Raw genomic sequence first — 16,627 nt, forward strand, 5'->3', positions numbered from 1 at the left:
TAACAGCTGTGATATTTTTCTTCTTTTCATTTAGAACAGACTGCTGTAAAACTTCTGTGTTTGTCTTATTTTCTGAATGATTTTTCCTACTGATGACTTGTGGTTGTTCTGAGCTTATTCTCTTCCTTAGTACTGTATGGTGCCTCAGTTCAGCTATGTAAGCAATTAAGTTTCTGTATAGGACACACTTCTCTTTTTTGGATGTTATATTAACAGCACCTTCTTTCTGTTATGAAGATTTTTCCATGTGGCAATTGCTTGACTATCGTGGAAATGGCTGAAGTGATTTCTTGGTGCTGCCTGTTAGGGCATCAGTCACACAGAACCCAGCTACATGATGGGTCCCTGCACTGTTGCTGTTTAAAAGACACTCTCCTATGACAGTCTCTTTGCTGATAGGACTGCAAGCCTTTGGATCAGGGTTTAAAACTGTAGTTGGCAAAGTGGTTATCTGCATTCTTCAGGATCAGAGAGAGGCTCAGAAGAAAAGTGTAAGTAAATGCATGTTTGTGACAAAACAGAAAAAACTCTGTGATTTAGAGGAGTGTATTGGCATAAGAAAATGTGAAAGTTTCTGAATATCAAAGAATTGTGGGTTTTATCTTCTGGGTGAGACAGTGAGGCAAGTAATATACTCTGTTTCAGTTATATACTTGATAACTTTATGAAAGAAATTCTTTGACAGAATAGGAGAATTTCTGTTTATAGATATGATGTGGAGACTTGTTGATCTCTCCAAAAGAACAGGAAAGAAGACTGAATTACTGTTTGTTCCTATTTCAGTGTCATCTTAGTTCCATGCTTGAGCACTTTGCACTTCTGCTGATTCCTTTTCATGGGGGAAAGAAGGGAGAGAGCATACACTTCTTTTGAGGGATGGGCTGCAGCTAAACACAGTGTCAGTAAATTATAGGGGTACTTTTAATGATCCTCTGAGCTCTGGCAAGACTATTCTGTCTTGTCATGGATTCAGGTGTAACCAATTGCTGAGTTTGGACACAAGAGGTTCCCTCAGGCCCTATCAGCAGGAGCAGATGAGAGTTTTTGTCTTCAGTAGTGCTGAAGGTGGCCTACTTAGGATTATCATCATTTAACAAGATCCGTGATATTTCTGGGCCCTAGGATGTTGGCAGTACTATTTAGCTTCCACCAAAGTTATATTTTGGTACCAAACCTAAATGTGTTCAGGAGTGTCCTGAGACTTGGGAAATCATCTCAAGTCTTGCAGAGTAAATAGCTATTGAAAAATGTACTGAATGCTCTGATCCAGGCAGGATTCTTCCCAGCTGTGTGTACCTTGAGGTGACAAGATGAGGGCACTGTGATAGGGCTGGAATGCACTGGAGAAAAATTTATGGAGAGTTTGTTCTGTACCAGTGACCACTTAATTGTTCTGCAATAGACAGCCTTGAAGCATCTGTACAGACTCCAGATTGACATCTCTGGAACAGAAGCAGGTTCAGTGCTCAGGATAGACAGGGCATAATATTCTAATGCATTGCCTCTTTCCAGCCTGTACCAAACATCTGAGGCACATGGGTTGCTACTTTGTTCAAGAAGAAAAAGCATTTTGGAAGCTATTAATGTGAACGTCATACTTTGTTCTAGCTTGTGCTGATAGGGGGGTTATGTGCACGCAAAGTTGTGGCATGAGCTTGAAACAACAGAATGCTCTCAAGTTCCTTGTTTAATGCAGTATCAAGTGTTTGCTGGTTGGGAGATAAGCAAGAGAGATCCCAGGCTGTGTGAGACAGTAGCTGGTGCCTTCTTGTTTTGCTGCTGCTTGACATTTGCCACAATAGAGTCCCATAAAATGCAGGACAGTCTCTCCAGTCATGTAGATGTATTAGCAGGTTTCTTGCACTGATGGATTAGAGTCAGGCTGTGTTCAGTAAATGTGGATAAATAATAAAAGGTGAGATTGTGTGCAGTGATCCCAGGTCTCCTTTCTCCAGCTGCTGCCTCCTGTCTGTTTGCTGTGAACCTTTGCTCATGCAAACGGCTTTGCTTGAGAGAACAGGCTGTGCACTATTTTCTGACACAGCCAAAGGTGACTGACACAAAGCCAAAGGAAAGCTTCTCTCTCAGGGACTGAAATGTCAACAAAGATGTTGTACTGCCTTACAGGGCCCTGACTTGCTTTTGTATAAAAGCTGAACAGATGTTGGAAGGTCAGGAGCTTTGCCATATACAGAGCAGCCCCTGGAGAGCAAGGCAGAGCCTGCTCAGGTGTCATGGGTAACACTGCTCTGGGTTTAATGTGCCAACACTTCCCCAGTGTATGGCTCCCCCCTAATCATGTCTGGAGTTTTACCCTGATTAAGGAGATGGGACTCATGTAACCATATTGTGTGTCTGTAAGCCTGGTTTCTCTCCTGCTCTCTGCTTGCTCTGAACGTGCTGGCCAGTTGCAGGGATGTTCCTCAGAAGGCACAAAAGCTCTGAAGTAATAAGTTCCTTTATATATTGTGAAAGCAGGCAATTAGGTGGAGGGAAGGGCCCCCAGTGGTGCTTGTGCAGGGGGGAATGGTATTGACTCACCCTTTATTAGACTTCAGTGTGGTCACAGAGGAACTTAACTTTGAGACATGAATCTGGAGGAATTCAAGTGACTTTAGTTCTGCTGTGCATGAAACTGCTTATTTCCACTCGAGGACTCTGTCTTCTCTAAGATTTTGAGGGGCTGACCTGTGCTTACCACTATGATCAGTGTCATTGAAGAGGCTCAACAAGGGTGCAGCAACTGAGAAAAGAGAGCAGCCTTGTTTTTAGGGACTGTCCTTTGAAATATGCCTTCTCTGTCTGAGTATCGATTTCCTTCTTTGCCTTTGAGAAATGGAAGCAAACTCCTTGTTGCAAGAGAGGGCTATGGAAGGAGCCCAGCTTTCAGAAGTTAATAGCCTGATACTTTAATGCATGCTCTCTTATTTTAGGATCAGATAAAAGGTGTGATATTAGGTGTGCACAACCTGGAAGAAGAAAAGAGCTCATGGTTTTTAGGTAGCTTGTGGTCTTGCTTCCTGCACTCCTTTTTGTATTGTTCAGTGAAATGTTTCACACTAGGGAAAATTAAGCAATGGGAGCCAAGGCAACTGCTGATCCAGGCTGGCCTCAGCACCTTCTCCTGCTGCTCAGCAGGCAGGCAGATAGCAGTTCTCTATCATGGTTTTGCTTCTACATGTGGATGAGGGAAGGGGAAACTTTGCAATGATGTGCTCCTATGTCCAAGATAAGTGCCACAGACAACTGTGTTTGAGTGGAGCAGCCTAAGATTTGTCAGCTCATGGGTGGGTGTTCAATGTGGTTGTCTAGTGGGATGTGGGTGGCTACAAAATCTAGCAGTCCTTGTTCAGAGCTTGATCACAAGGTCAGTGACTTCTCGCCATCTTTTTCAGTCTCCTCTGGTCACCCTTGTCCATCTATCATTAAGCCCATTTCTGCATGACTGACAGGACCTTACTCCAAAGCTTATTGGGAGTGAGTAGTGAAGTGTGGCCATTGTGGAATTGCTCGTGTCAGCAGGTCTGCATGGGGGCTTTCGACAGTATAGAAGAGGATTGTATTTATAAAGTTTTCACAGGCCCTGTGTGTATAGTGATGGGCTTTGAAGTGTGGTTTCCTCTGCGCTCTGCTTCCCCACAAAATCTTCAGGCATGATCCATCAAGGAGTGTGAAATATATTCAAAATCCCACTGCTGCCTTTTTCTCATAGTCAGCAGGGTTGTGCTTTCTTCTCCGGTGTGGAGTTGTTTGCTGTTGAGAATAAGCAGTCTCTTTTCTTGTGGTTCCTTACCTCTCTTTGGGATGTGATGCCATCAAGAAAACCAGCTGTTCCAATCTGAGAGTCTGCCTCTGCCTTCATGCTCTCTTGTCGATTCTGTTGAATCAATGAAGTGTTGCAATGCTATAGAGAAAAGGGGATGTGAAGAAACGAAGAGTGAGATCACACAACAGGAATATATAGAAGAGGATTCATATCCTGTTATGTCGTTCACAGTGGTTGTGTTTGGAACCAGATCTGCTATAATAACAGAAATCCCCTTATGGAAATTTGAGTCTCAGATCCAAATCCTTGCTTCACTAACTTGTGGGATCTGAGAGTTCCCATGTGGAGAAGAGACCTGGCTAATCTGAGCATCAGGGGAGACCTGACAGCAACTCCTGTTTGCTCCTGCTGGGAAGGTAGTGGCTTTGATAGGTGCCTTGGAAAAAAAATATTTAAAGGAGATAATCCCTGGATGCCAGCTGTAGCAGAAGGATAAGGTTCAAAATTATCTTTTTGTAAATCCTGCAAATTGCACTTCTAACTCTGTTAATATCTTGAACCACTGTCTCAAACCTTTGTCAACATGGGCTTTTTGCCTTTGACTCTCAGATTAACTACATCACTGTTCAGCCAAGAAAACTGCCAGGTTGTGCTTTGACTTTGGTTCCAGCTGTTCAGTGCAAAAAGCTTTCAGTGCTGCTGTGAAAAGCTGTTCTTAAGGGACAACATAAAACAGTAGGAGTGTTGTGGTGCTTGAAGGTTGAAGTAGGCATCTTCCCTTGAGAAGAATCTTCCAAAGCACAGCAGTCTAGTGCACTGTCATCTGGATAAAAGGTTATAGGGTTCAGTAGCTGTTTGCAATTAATCTCCACAGAAGGTTTGGATCTGACTGATGGTTGGACCCACCAGCCAAGTATGTAAGGGAATTTCTTCAGTGGATCTTAATTGCTCCAGAAGCCTGTAGGCTGTAACTGTGCATCTGGGTCCTGCCTGCTCTCTGTCGTGATCCTTGGGTTTTCCTCCATCTCTGTTCTTGCTTTGCTCTCTCTCTGTTGGTTCTTTCCTTGGCTTTGCTGGCTTTGATTTGCACTTAACCATGGTACCTGGTGCATCCTGACACAGTGTGGTAAGTTCACACCATAATGCATGTTTTGCTGCAGTGAAGCTGTCCTGCCTTCTTCCTGGTAATTGTCTCTGAATCAACAGTTGGAAGTATTTCTTGATCTTGGCTCAAATTTCTCAAGCACCACTGAAGTTTTGATGAGCTCCTGGAATTGCATGTTATAGAGCTGTAAGAACCTGTCCAGGTGTCTGACTTGGCATTTCTTACTTGCAAATTTACTTCTAGGCATGCACTTGATTATGTCTGCCTCTCTTCTGGTTTTGTGTTTTGGTTTTTGTTTCTTCCCCCTACTTTTTTTTTTTTTTTTTCCCCCTTTCTTTCTTTTTTTAACATAGACCAACAGTGTCTTATGGTTTTAAAAATTGTTACCTTCAGTTTAACTACCTGGAACCCTTGTCTTAAGCTTAAAAAACACCAGAAATTTGCCAGCCATATTGGATAGGATCTAGAAACATACAGCATTGAGGAATCCCCATTTGGACCCACTGGCAACAGAATCAAATTATATAGCACTGCCAAATTGATTTCTTTGTGGTGCTTGAGTTTTATTTTGCTTTGTGGCATTCTGAATTCAAGATCATTAGGAAAGCTGTGCTAGCACTGGGTGGGTTTCTGTTAGGTCAGGATAGTGTGTAGGAAATGTTTGAGCTGTAGGCAAGGGTAAAATGTTCTTGAGCTCTTCCGAGATTGAAACTCAAGCTTTGGGTATTTAACACGTATTCTAAGCTACGTGTGGTTTAGTGATATCACTATAAGCAAGTGATCTCTTCCTGACTACGTGGCATGAGCACTTCTGGCCACCTATAGGATTTTTCCTTGTAGTATGTACAAGACAGCTAGACAGATGCTATTGCCTGGTTTTGCTACCTCCTCCTCCTTCTCTCTATTTACTCACCTCTTTCTTGAGTGTGGGCTCAGATTTTTCCTTCCCTTCTGTCTTCATTTTTTCACCTGTTTCCTTCCAGTGTCCCTGCACCCTCTCCCTTCCTTCTCCTTTCTGTCCCCTTCATTTGCATTCCTTTAATTTCAAGATCTGTATTGGAGCTGACACCAGGCTGCCTGTTCCCTGCAGCACTGAACTGGCGCTTTGGAAAGAGGAGGTTGCAGTTCCCACAGGGGCTAAGACAGAGTTCAGTGTCTGTCTTGTTTTTAAATATGCATCTGAACATGGCTGATCAGAGAAGTGAAAAACTTTGGGTTCTGAGAACTAGAAGCTCATGAGGATGTAGAGTAATCCTCTGCATCCCCCAGTGCTCCTCACCAAACGTGAGAGCTGCTTGGCACTCCAGAAAACATGGGTAAGACACAAAGACTCGATGGAAGGAAGGTGGAAAAGTGTGGGTGTTTGTGTAAGCCTCACACCTTATTTTTCTCCTTCAGCTTCTTTCTCATCCTGTCAGATTTATGCACTTTTTTTAACCCTGAGGGAGGGATCTCAAAGTGCATTACATAACTACTACATCAACCTTGCAGGATGCTGTTTGCCTTGGGCAACTCAAAGACTGATGAGTGTTCATCATGCTGGTACAGTGAGGGGACAGGCTGGGGTATCCCTATTTCATGTTCTTATCACAACCAGTGCCGTGACAGGATACCAGAGATAGATTTGCAGGTTTCCCAGTCTGAGTAGCAGTTCTGCTATGGCAGGTTACACACCCAGCTAGTGAATTTCCTAAATGGTTTTGCTGTGCAACTCTAGTTGCTGGCATCTGTTCAGGCACCACTGTGGTGTTGTCAACCTAAAGGGCAGAAACAAGGCAGGTGCTTAATGGTCCAGTAGCTCTTGCCAGCAGATTAGGATTGGAAGTGAAGGAGACCACGTTGAATTAAAAGATGCAGGCATAATTTTAGTTTAGACAAAAATGTATGTGGTTTGGCAGACTACCAGTCCCTGACTCTTATGAAATGTATTACAAGGTCGCTCAGGACCATGAGAATATCAAGACCTCTATTGGAAACCTTCTGTGAGCCATATTACTTTCTGTGTCATGGTCAAGAACTACTCATTTCTGCCTGATGTTTTGATGTTTCTGATCCTTAAAGTGGTCAGACCTTGTCTTTTTTAGCTGGGGATGTTCAAGTTGATTGCAGCAAGGGTGGAGGATACTGCAGGCTCCTCCTCTTCACTATTCTTAGTATCAGTGACTAGTGAGAAGCACAGTCCATCAGAGGAGTTACTTGACAGCACCAAGACTCAACACCACCAGATGACTGAAGTACCAACAATGGTGCTCAGAGTAGGTTGAAGTAGGCTCTGCTCTGGAGACAGAAGAAATGTACATGTGTGAGGCTACTTAGTTCTTCAGAAATGCACTAATAGTGCTGAATTAACAAATTCTTTTGAGTGGGGAAATAGTCCTCTTGTAGGAGAACCTGAGTGTTTGTTCTGACATCTTTGTCTTAAAACAGAAGTTAAAGCTTGCCAGTTGGAGACTGGTGAAATGATGTGTGAATGATAGAAGAATTGACTGCTGGGGTGGATGGATTTGGCCTCCTGATTTTGCCAGGAAACCCATGGGTTTGTACTCTGATGAGGTGTGTTAAGTTGCTATCTTTGTAAAAGTTGTCTCAGTAGTTATGTGGAAGAGGTTGTGCATTTGAAGGAGGTGAGGAACAGAAACAAGAGCTGGCACTGTGCAGCTGGTCTATTCTCTGCAGTGCTACGTACTCAGATGTCAATTTTTTCTTTTCTAATTTCTGAAAATTTTTGGTTCCTTGTTTTAAACAAGTAAATAGAGAGGATTAATTGCCTACAAGAAGGGTATTTGGAGCCAGGTGACAGATAGACTTTCCCCTGCTGCATTCTTTTGGCTGCTCCCAGCCTCGAAGCTGTCTCTTCTGGAGTTCTGAGTCCCCTAGGTATGTCTGTTCATGTACTCTCTTCTGGTGAGCAGTGTTGTGTATACCATGGCTCACACACTGAAGCCCTGACTGGCATTATTTTTCCTCTTAGACCTTATCTAAATAGTCTAGTTGCTTATTACAGACTGTCATTTTCTTCACAGAAATTACATACCACCACACTGTTGCCAGGGCAAGGGTGTGTGTATGGGGGAGCTCTGGGTAATAGGATAAGTAAAATTGCCTTAACTGTCTGCTCTAAGTTGCTGCAGCCATTGAGGCTGTGCCAGTGCTGGGAGAATTCCTCAAGCAAGCAAACAAACTGCTACAGTAATTCTGACATGATCCTGTGTGACCTTGCTTTGTCTGGGGTGGGGAACAGTTTCCAAAAAAGCAGTAGAAAGGATATACCCAAAGTCGCTTTCATGTGTAACTTGGAGCGTTCAGGATTTGACCCAGGGTCCCTGGAGGTAAAAGGCTGCTGGGTTAACCCTACCACTTCATCTCATGCCAAATCTGAAAATCCAGGTTCTTAAGAAGAGCTGTTACTTGCATGACCTTCATGCGTGAAACAATTTCTCTTCTAAAATGTTTTTTCCCCTTTATCAGTTATTCATTGAAGAGTCTCTTTGCATCTGTAGAATTTTGAAGGGTAGCTATTATTTTACCATTTTAATTTTCCCAGCTGTTCAAGTAATTGTTTTAACCTCTCAGTGCCTGGAAATGCTTTTCATATCCTGGTTGTTCTGCACTGTATTTCTTCTGTTTCATGTTTTAAATTACCATCAAATATTTTCCCCATTCCAGATGGTTTTTTGTGACTTTCTTCTCCATAGCTTTAAGGCTATGTTGGTCTCATCAACAGTCGGGCAGCAAGGAACTCATGAACTTTTGCTTTGTGATACAAACCTCTCACATCCTGATTTTTTGGGGTTGTTGTTCTTCCCTCATCCCCCTAAGAGGAGCTCAGTACTTGCAAATCCTGTTAAGACCAGAACAAGCTGTGGTTATTCTGACAGATCTCACCACTGGCCTCTCTGGAGCTGTATTTCACTATTTATATGGAAGAGGCTTTGACAGAGATGACAAAGCCAGCACAGAAATACATTGTCTTAACATAGTTTTACAGGTATTGAAGACAAAGCATTAAGTATGATAACTAGACCATGTCAGCAGAGGACAAGGCAAATCTTGCCACTGGTCTGGCAGGGGAGGTTGCTCATCGAGCTGTGTGAGGCACTTGATACTCCTGCAGTGTTCCCAGCCTGGAGTGATGCTCCAAGGAGAAGGGCTGCACCATTTGTGTTTTGTCTGGGGCAAAACACTTCCATGTTGGAAACACCTCCAGAGCAGCAGTGTCTCATTTCATATCAGTTTTCCTTTTGATATACGTTACTATTATTTTTTTTTCTTTTTCAGTGAGCATTGCTTTTCAGGAGTATGTATTTAAAGGTCCTGCCATAGAGACAGAGGTGGAATTTGCAAATAAGTAACTATATTTTAATATTTTGGACATATTAGTGTAGTTTCTATTGCATCCTCTTCTCATGTGTTCCAGAAGTTCTAAAGGGTGATTTTTAATTCATCAGACTAAGCATAAAACATCTGACTGCAAAGCCTATCAATCTGATCCCATCTCTTCCTAGCCCTTTAATTAGGGAAGCCCTGCTGAAAAATGTACCCATCAGCCACTGAGAAATGGTGCATTCCTGGACCCTCGCTACAAATCTTGAGTTATCCAGGTGCCAAAATGCTGTCAGAACTGACAGATCTTAGAAAATACACCCACAGGCAGAACATTATCCATTATACTAGCACTGAGCAGTGGGCAGTAAGGAAAAGTCAGCAGAGAATGTGTCTTTATCAACTTTAATTGGCTTTTCCCGTTGATAAAAATCAGTGTACCCAGCAAGGAAGAGAACTTATCTAGCAGTTTGATCTTCCCATCCCAGAGCTGAAGAGTGCAGTCCATCTCCACTGAGGTGTGATGTGGACTTTTCTTAGCACAGTTCTTAGCAGTGCAGTGGAGTCTACAGCCCATGGAAAAGGCTGCCAGTCTCTCCTCGGTGAGTGACCATGTTTAAACAAGTGTAAAGAATTAATTACTCTGGATAAACTGGATTTCATCTGTGCTCTAGTTGCTTGAAATTTACTTCCGTGAGAATGAAACTCAGTTAAACTTTTCTTTGGGACCTGGTTTGCTGCCACTCCTGGATTACAACTGGCTGAGCTGTGAAATCAAGGATCTGGACAATGGATGTGCTGATGTGAAAAAATGGTGGTGGACAAAGGAAGCAGCAACTTTGCAGGAGTTACAGAAAATGGCACGTGGAGAGGTTTGGGGAAGAAAGCAAACTTCTTATGGGTGGTTTGGCATCGCAGGTTTATATGTAGCTTTCTGTCAAAGACAAAGGAAACAGCAAGTGTGTAGATTTCACCTGGAAAGGCTATTTTAATGCTTTGATACAGCGTCTTACTTTTACTGAACTATGTAAAATGTTTCAGGTTTTCCTTGGCTCTGCTTACATCTATTGTTGTTAGATGTATGACAGATTTATTAGAGTAAATAATATAGTGGAAATATTGAAAATTTATTACTATACTTGGCTTTTATAGTTGACTAACGAGAAAAACTGATTTATTTATTTATAATCAATTTGGCAATGTGTAGTGCTAAGTTCTGCAGGGTTTCTGAGCATGGCTTTAAGTTCTGTTCTGCTAAGTCAAACTCCTCTAGTTTATTTCCATAAATAATGGAAAACAGAAGCGTGTCTACTCGGAAAAGATGATTTAGTAAGTGAACTTTATTGCAAAAGTTTCCTTTCCACTGTTCCACACATGGTCTTGAAAACCAGACTATAAGACCATTACAGGGTTGCAATCATACAAATATTGGATTTGATGTTCACGCAAGTGAAGGGACAGTCCTGTGTCCAAAGCCTGATCCATAGGGAAGCAAACCACTATTGGTGCAGATCATGGTCATCTTTTATAGTGTATCTGCTATGCCATGGCAGCACAAGTCAGTATCCTGGAAGTGTTTATCTAATCTAAGTGATTGAGCAGCATTATGAACTGAGGGTGCAGCAGCAGGGCAGGCTGTGTGCAGGGTGGGACCTGGCATCTCCAGTATGGCTCTGTTCACACCTTCCCTGTCACCACTGCAAGCTCTGCCCTAGCCAGGGTTAATGCAGTGCCTGGCACAGCAGGTTCCCTCTTGGGGTAAACTCTAGAGCCTGCTGTTGTACAGGCTGTGAGAATATGATGGATTTTATGGAAAAAAAACCCCAAGAAGTGTTGATTGTGTGTTTTTTAATTTTTTTTTCTCGTATCATACTATTGGGAGAGACACAGTGACTTGTGCTCAGGTATCTTTAGAACCCTGAGGCAAGTGGGAGGAATAACAAAGTCCATTCTGTTCCTCTAATTCAATCTGCCTGTTTACAAGCCCAGCCCGTCAAGTGTGTTGTCACTGTTCTTTACAGCAAGAGGAAGACAGAGGCTTTAAAAGACTTCTAGAGATTATATACAAGCCCACGCGAATAGCCTAAAACATCATAATTCATGTGGTTTCCATGGATGCTGCCCATACTGGAGTCAGGGCAATTCTGTGGTGTTTGATCCAGATGCCCCAGCAGTTTTACCCAGATGCAGTGTTGTTGACCACTGACCCTCAACTCTGCTCTGGTGCTGCTGACTGTTGGAAGCAGCTGTCACACCTCTGTGAAAGAAGGGATTCCTGCATGTGTGGCCCAAGGAGATGGTAAAGAATTACAAGATTTATTACGTGTTATAAAGTAATCCCAGATGAAATAAAACTTTAGAAAGAGATCAGGGTTTTAACATCTTGTTTTGAGGTGATCCAGAGTTATTTAAGGTTTTGCTGTTCTTGATGCTTATTTTGCCAGGTATGCAGTGTAAATGTGGATGGCCCGTGCCTGGCTCTGCGTCAATCATTCCTTAAATACTTGACAGTACCAGAGTGACCAGCTCCTCAGCCACCTCCTGTTTAAAAGCAAGGCTGCATGATTTTTCTATTTTTCTAAACCATTTGCTGTCTTTAATTGATGACTGTGAGCCATTGTGTATGTAGTGCTGCAGGATGCTTATTGTGTAAGGGCCTTGATAAATATGTTTTGTATTGTCAAGTGCTTGTACCTACTCTGCAGGTAGCAGTGGAGAAGCAAGCTGCATGCAGTTAAGAGTAGTCGTGTCTTTGGGGTCAATAAAAACTGGATGGCACAAGGGATTGTGGGAAGAGAAACCAGGATAGCTTTTCTGCAGCATCACCTGCTAATAAGCCAGCTATTTATAGGTCAGCTGACACTTTGTCAACTAGAATGTTAAATTAATATTTATATATTTGCTTTGTTGTTTTTCACTAAAAATCTCATTTACATTAGTGCTTGGATAAAAGTGCAGCTTGCTGGGCTCCGGATACACCAGTACATTTGATCGGAGTCCATGGTTTGCATATGTGAAACCATTCCTGGTAGATTCCAGCATTGCAAATCCTCTTCTCCCTCAGAGCAGCATTTTCCCATCTTTCTGTGCCTCTCATTTCTTGCAGGAAAGCTCACCTTTGTTCCCAAATGTCCGCGGCTCATCATGAGGCTGATCTCGCTGGAGAAGCAATGAGCAGCATTTCTGCATAGCAATTCCTAGTTAATCTCTGCCTCTCAGAGAGAGACTTGAATTGTTGATGGCTTGTGGGTAATTTAATAACTAGCAGACAAATAGGACGCGTAGATTGTAGTAACTTAGCCCAGATGCAAAATCCCCCATCCCTGTTTGCATCGGTTTGAATGAATTTTGTTACAAAGGTTTTGCTTTTTACTTTTTAGCACCAGTGAAACAGCAGCAAGAAGCGTGGCTGCTGAGTGAAGCTGTGTTGATAGCAGCAGGCTCTGCACCTGGCTAAGCAGTTCCAATCCCCTGGACCTGCGTGTGTGTGTGTGTGCTTTTCAAAAGGGAAGGGTAATCTACTTGCTAGATGGACGTGTCTCTGTGTTGTAGTCCCTGGATGACCTTGAGCGGTCATTTAACTTGTGTTTATTTGCCCATCTCAACCCGGGCAGATATTAGTTCTGTGGTTTGAAGTGTTGAGGTCGAACGGATGTGTCGGAAATGTTGTGGATTAAAAGTGTAAGGTATTCATGCTGTCTCTTCAGACAGCTGATGGGAGTTCAGATTCACCTGCCTGTCTTGCTGTTTCTTGCTTCAGAGCCGTTTGGACACTTGGATTGTGTGGGAAGTCAGAAGGCAGTAATAGCAGGGCTGTGATGCAGACAGGTGTCACAGCCTTCGCTCGGCTTCCACTTCTCAGCGCTCGCGAGGCTGTTGATAAGGTGCTGTTATGCCGGTATTGTGTTACTCTTAATCTGTCTCTGGCCTGCAAAGGGTCTAACAGCATCTGTTTCTCTGACACCTCTGCAGGCTCTCTGGGCACCTCATTATTCTTTTCGGGAAGAGAACATTGCAATCCTGGTACTCTGTCCGCAGAGAGCCAGAGCTCATCTCCCCGTGCCAGCCCGTTCACCGTACAGTTAAAGCTCAGTTTTATCTCTCCAGGTGCATGAGGCACACAATATCACAGCAGTTATACGGTTGGTGCTGAAACCATTCACCTTTTATTATTCTCTTCAAGATAACTAAGCCTCCATTTCCTTCCCTTCAGAACATCTCTTGGCTCAGAAGAGAGGGAGTGGGACAGGCCAGATGTGGACATAGGTCTGGGAAAGAAGCCTGGAGGTTGTTTCCTTGGTGCTCCAAGTCCAGTGACTTGGCCTGTGCTCGTTTCACCACTGCCTCTTCCATTTTAACTTTAATTCTTGTTGAAGGCAGTACCTGATCTTTAAATTTCCAGCCCTACCAGGTTTTTCTGCCTTCTGCTGATATTCAGGGGAGAAGATGATGTGTTTTTCTGCAAAATGTCAAGGTCTCTTCCTGGAGAACTGACAGTATAGGTGTTTTATATGTACACGGGCTATCAGGATTAGACATTCTTACTCAGAAACATTGGCTGAAACAGACAGACATTCCTCCTGCCATGGAGAGACAGGCAGGCACTCACAGTTGCCAAGCCTTGAAATATTTGGCATGTTTTCTATTGCCCTAGTTTTGTGGAGTTTTTCCTGAAGTTTTACAAGTACATGAGAATCTTACATTTTTTTTTTTAATTAAAAAAAAAGAGGAATGAATAAATAAAATAATCTAGCCCTGCTGCCTAGACAGCAGTGGTATGAGAACATGACTCAGGTGCATAAAACCAGAAGTTAAATGAAATAACCCCGGTGCATTTCTAAAAAGTTTTACAAGATAACCCTGTTGGTTTTGGGGGCGTTTTTTACTTCTTTCTTGGATTTTGAATATTTTAAGTGGGTGCAGCATGGCTCGTTTTCATGACTGAGGGAGTAGAATCATAGAATCATTCAGGTTGGATAAGACTTTTTAAATCATCAAGTCCAACCATTAAATTGCAGCTCTGTAAATGTTCACACATCTGTGGTGTCCCCTGCAATCAATAGTGAACCAGCCAAAACAGTGTCCCTAAATCAGAAGAGCCATACATTTTTCAAATCTCATTTGCATTCAAATTTATGCTTTTTTGGTTGTTCCTCTTTTCAGACCCTCTTTGCCAAACATGAGGCTCTCAGGGTCTTTCAGTTTAAGTAGAAGCCCAGATTTCATGTAGGAACACGATCCTGGGAAGGGGAGTTCTGGCATTTTCATAGCTATGCCATATATTATTGGACTTCCATACAAGCTGGCAGCACAGCTTATGCAGAGGTGAACGTAATTATTCACAGGGAGGCCCTATTCAGTTTTCCACCCTTTGGTTGATCTACAGAGGAGACCTATAGGCTCTGCAGGCTCCTATCTCCTTTCTTCCATATGCTTCCAGGGACACCCCAGGCTCGCAGGCAGCTGGTTGGGTCTGTAGCAACTGCGGAGGCACGTGCTGCTGAAATCACCGCTGGATTTGTAGGCACACACTGGCACCTCTGCGTTGCCTGAGCAGAGGGACACATGCAGTCAGACTCCCCCAACAGAAAGGTTTCCAATAAAGCTGAAACACAGAGGTATTGTTTGTCCAACTGCTGGCAAATGCACAGAGCCATTGTGTAGGGCCTGAAAGCCTTGGCGCTGTATTCTCTGCAGACTGAATGGCAGCCGCGGGTAATAATAACACAAGATTAAAAAAGCCAACATTATAGGGGCATTTACAACCCGCTGAGAGAGTGAAATCTCAGCAAGGCTGAGCTGTGTCTCTAGTAATCCTACGTTTTTACTGCTTGATAAGGAAATGACAGGCAGCTCTGGGGAAATGGCCACCGCAGAGCAGATGAAAGGGGAGTGGGTTGTCTGTGGAAATGCCGCAGTAAGCAGAGTGGGACACATGGGAGGATCTCTCTGCAAATCAAGTGACCAGGTTGTCCCCCCACTGCTGGTTGGGATGGTGTGTGTGTCTGAGCCTTGTGCTTGGAAGCCTTTGGTCAGTGTCATCCAGGAGCAGGGCTTTCATAGCCATCAGTAGATCCACTCAGGACCATTCCTGTGTGAGAATGCAGCCATGGACAGATACGAGGTGGCAGGAGCAGCCAGTCTTTCTGGGACCTAAAATTCTGGGAGATGATACATCCTGAGCTTTCTGAATGCAAATGTGAGCTTTAAGTCACAGTAATGAAAATTACCTTATGCAATTTAAGCTCAACTGACTGAAACAATCTTACATGTGGAATTTCATTATTTTCAAAACAAGTGAATCCCACCCCACCAAAAAAAAAAAAAAAAATAAAATTTAAAGGGACTGTTTTTAAGTCTTTAATTCAGTGCTGGTTCTAACAATTCCTTAATATAAATGTTTTAGAAGGCTGTTTCCATTCATTTAGCTATCTAAACAGCTTTAATACACCCAGCTATCCTCTCCACACACATTGAAATTGTATTTGGTAAGCTGGAGGCAGAGTACCAGCTCGAAGCAACATCCTCTCAGGATATGCCTAGGCTGCAGAATAATGATGAGATATCAAAGCCAGACCTAACCTTGCTAGCTTGGGTATAACCAGCAGGCTCACCCTGGCAGTGCTGAGCTGCTGGAGGATGTACCCACCTGTTCAGACAGGTTTTGCAGCTCTCTGCTACTCAGCAGGTTTCTGAGGCAGCGTCTTACAGATGTGACCTTGGTCTTTGGTATTAACAATGCAATGAGTGAAATGGTGGGAAGTATTTTAAAGTTATAAGACATGTTCTAATAAGAATGCATGCTACCTGGCTAGGGCAGGCGTGGTCTAATGGCCATACTTTTCCTTTCTAAAAACATTCTCATCTGTTCAAGTTTCTCACATTGCTTCTGCCAAGGGAGCATGGCATGGAAATTTCTGGGCCCTGGGTGCTTATGTGGGACATTATAGGGATTCAGAAATCCAGACTGCTTTACAGATTCATCTACTGGGATTAATGAGTCTGTCCCTGCCTCTGTTTCCCCACGAGTAATGTGAAGTGACTTACGTCACAGGGATTTATGAGCTTCTTTCTATATTGGCCATTTTGCAGAGAATGAAATTCAGGTCAGAGGGTTCTGCAGAAGGGTGAAGTGTTCGAGTACTTTCTATTCTAACCCTGGCTACAGGGTTAGTGGCAAGTTCTTGGTTAAAGTCTCTTTAAACACAAAATACAAAAATATAAGTAACCTTTGATTGCCCCCTTTTTTTTTTTTTTTTTTTTTTTAATCCTATTGTTTTTCTCTGCTTTGCTCTCTCTCATTCTTTCCGTTATGCATTTTGTTTTTCTTTTAAATGTTTTAAATGTTACCTGTCTTAAACTGCAGACTGTTCAGGTTGGGACCTGAGAGCTCCTCTGTGCTGGCACAGACCTGTGGAAGATGACTGTGGGTT

At 43.0% G+C, this 16,627-nt stretch overlaps 1 protein-coding gene across 2 annotated transcripts in view; it reads left to right on the forward strand.

Moving 5' to 3' along the window:
- Nucleotides 1-16,627, forward strand: part of CHCHD6 (coiled-coil-helix-coiled-coil-helix domain containing 6) — a 108,455-nt gene that overhangs the window by 81,212 nt on the left and 10,616 nt on the right. Inside the window, exon 9 of one of the 2 annotated variants that reach the window (XM_071755991.1) lies at nucleotides 3,396-3,477. The exons of the other annotated variant lie outside the window; for it this stretch is intronic. Within the exon in view, the coding sequence (XP_071612092.1) occupies nucleotides 3,396-3,449 (54 nt within the window). The 3' untranslated portion in view covers nucleotides 3,450-3,477. The remainder of the gene's footprint in view (nucleotides 1-3,395; nucleotides 3,478-16,627) is intronic. 2 annotated transcript variants of the gene reach the window in all.

This window comes from Heliangelus exortis, chromosome 12, assembly GCF_036169615.1.
Source record: "Heliangelus exortis chromosome 12, bHelExo1.hap1, whole genome shotgun sequence".
NCBI lineage: Eukaryota > Metazoa > Chordata > Aves > Apodiformes > Trochilidae > Heliangelus > Heliangelus exortis.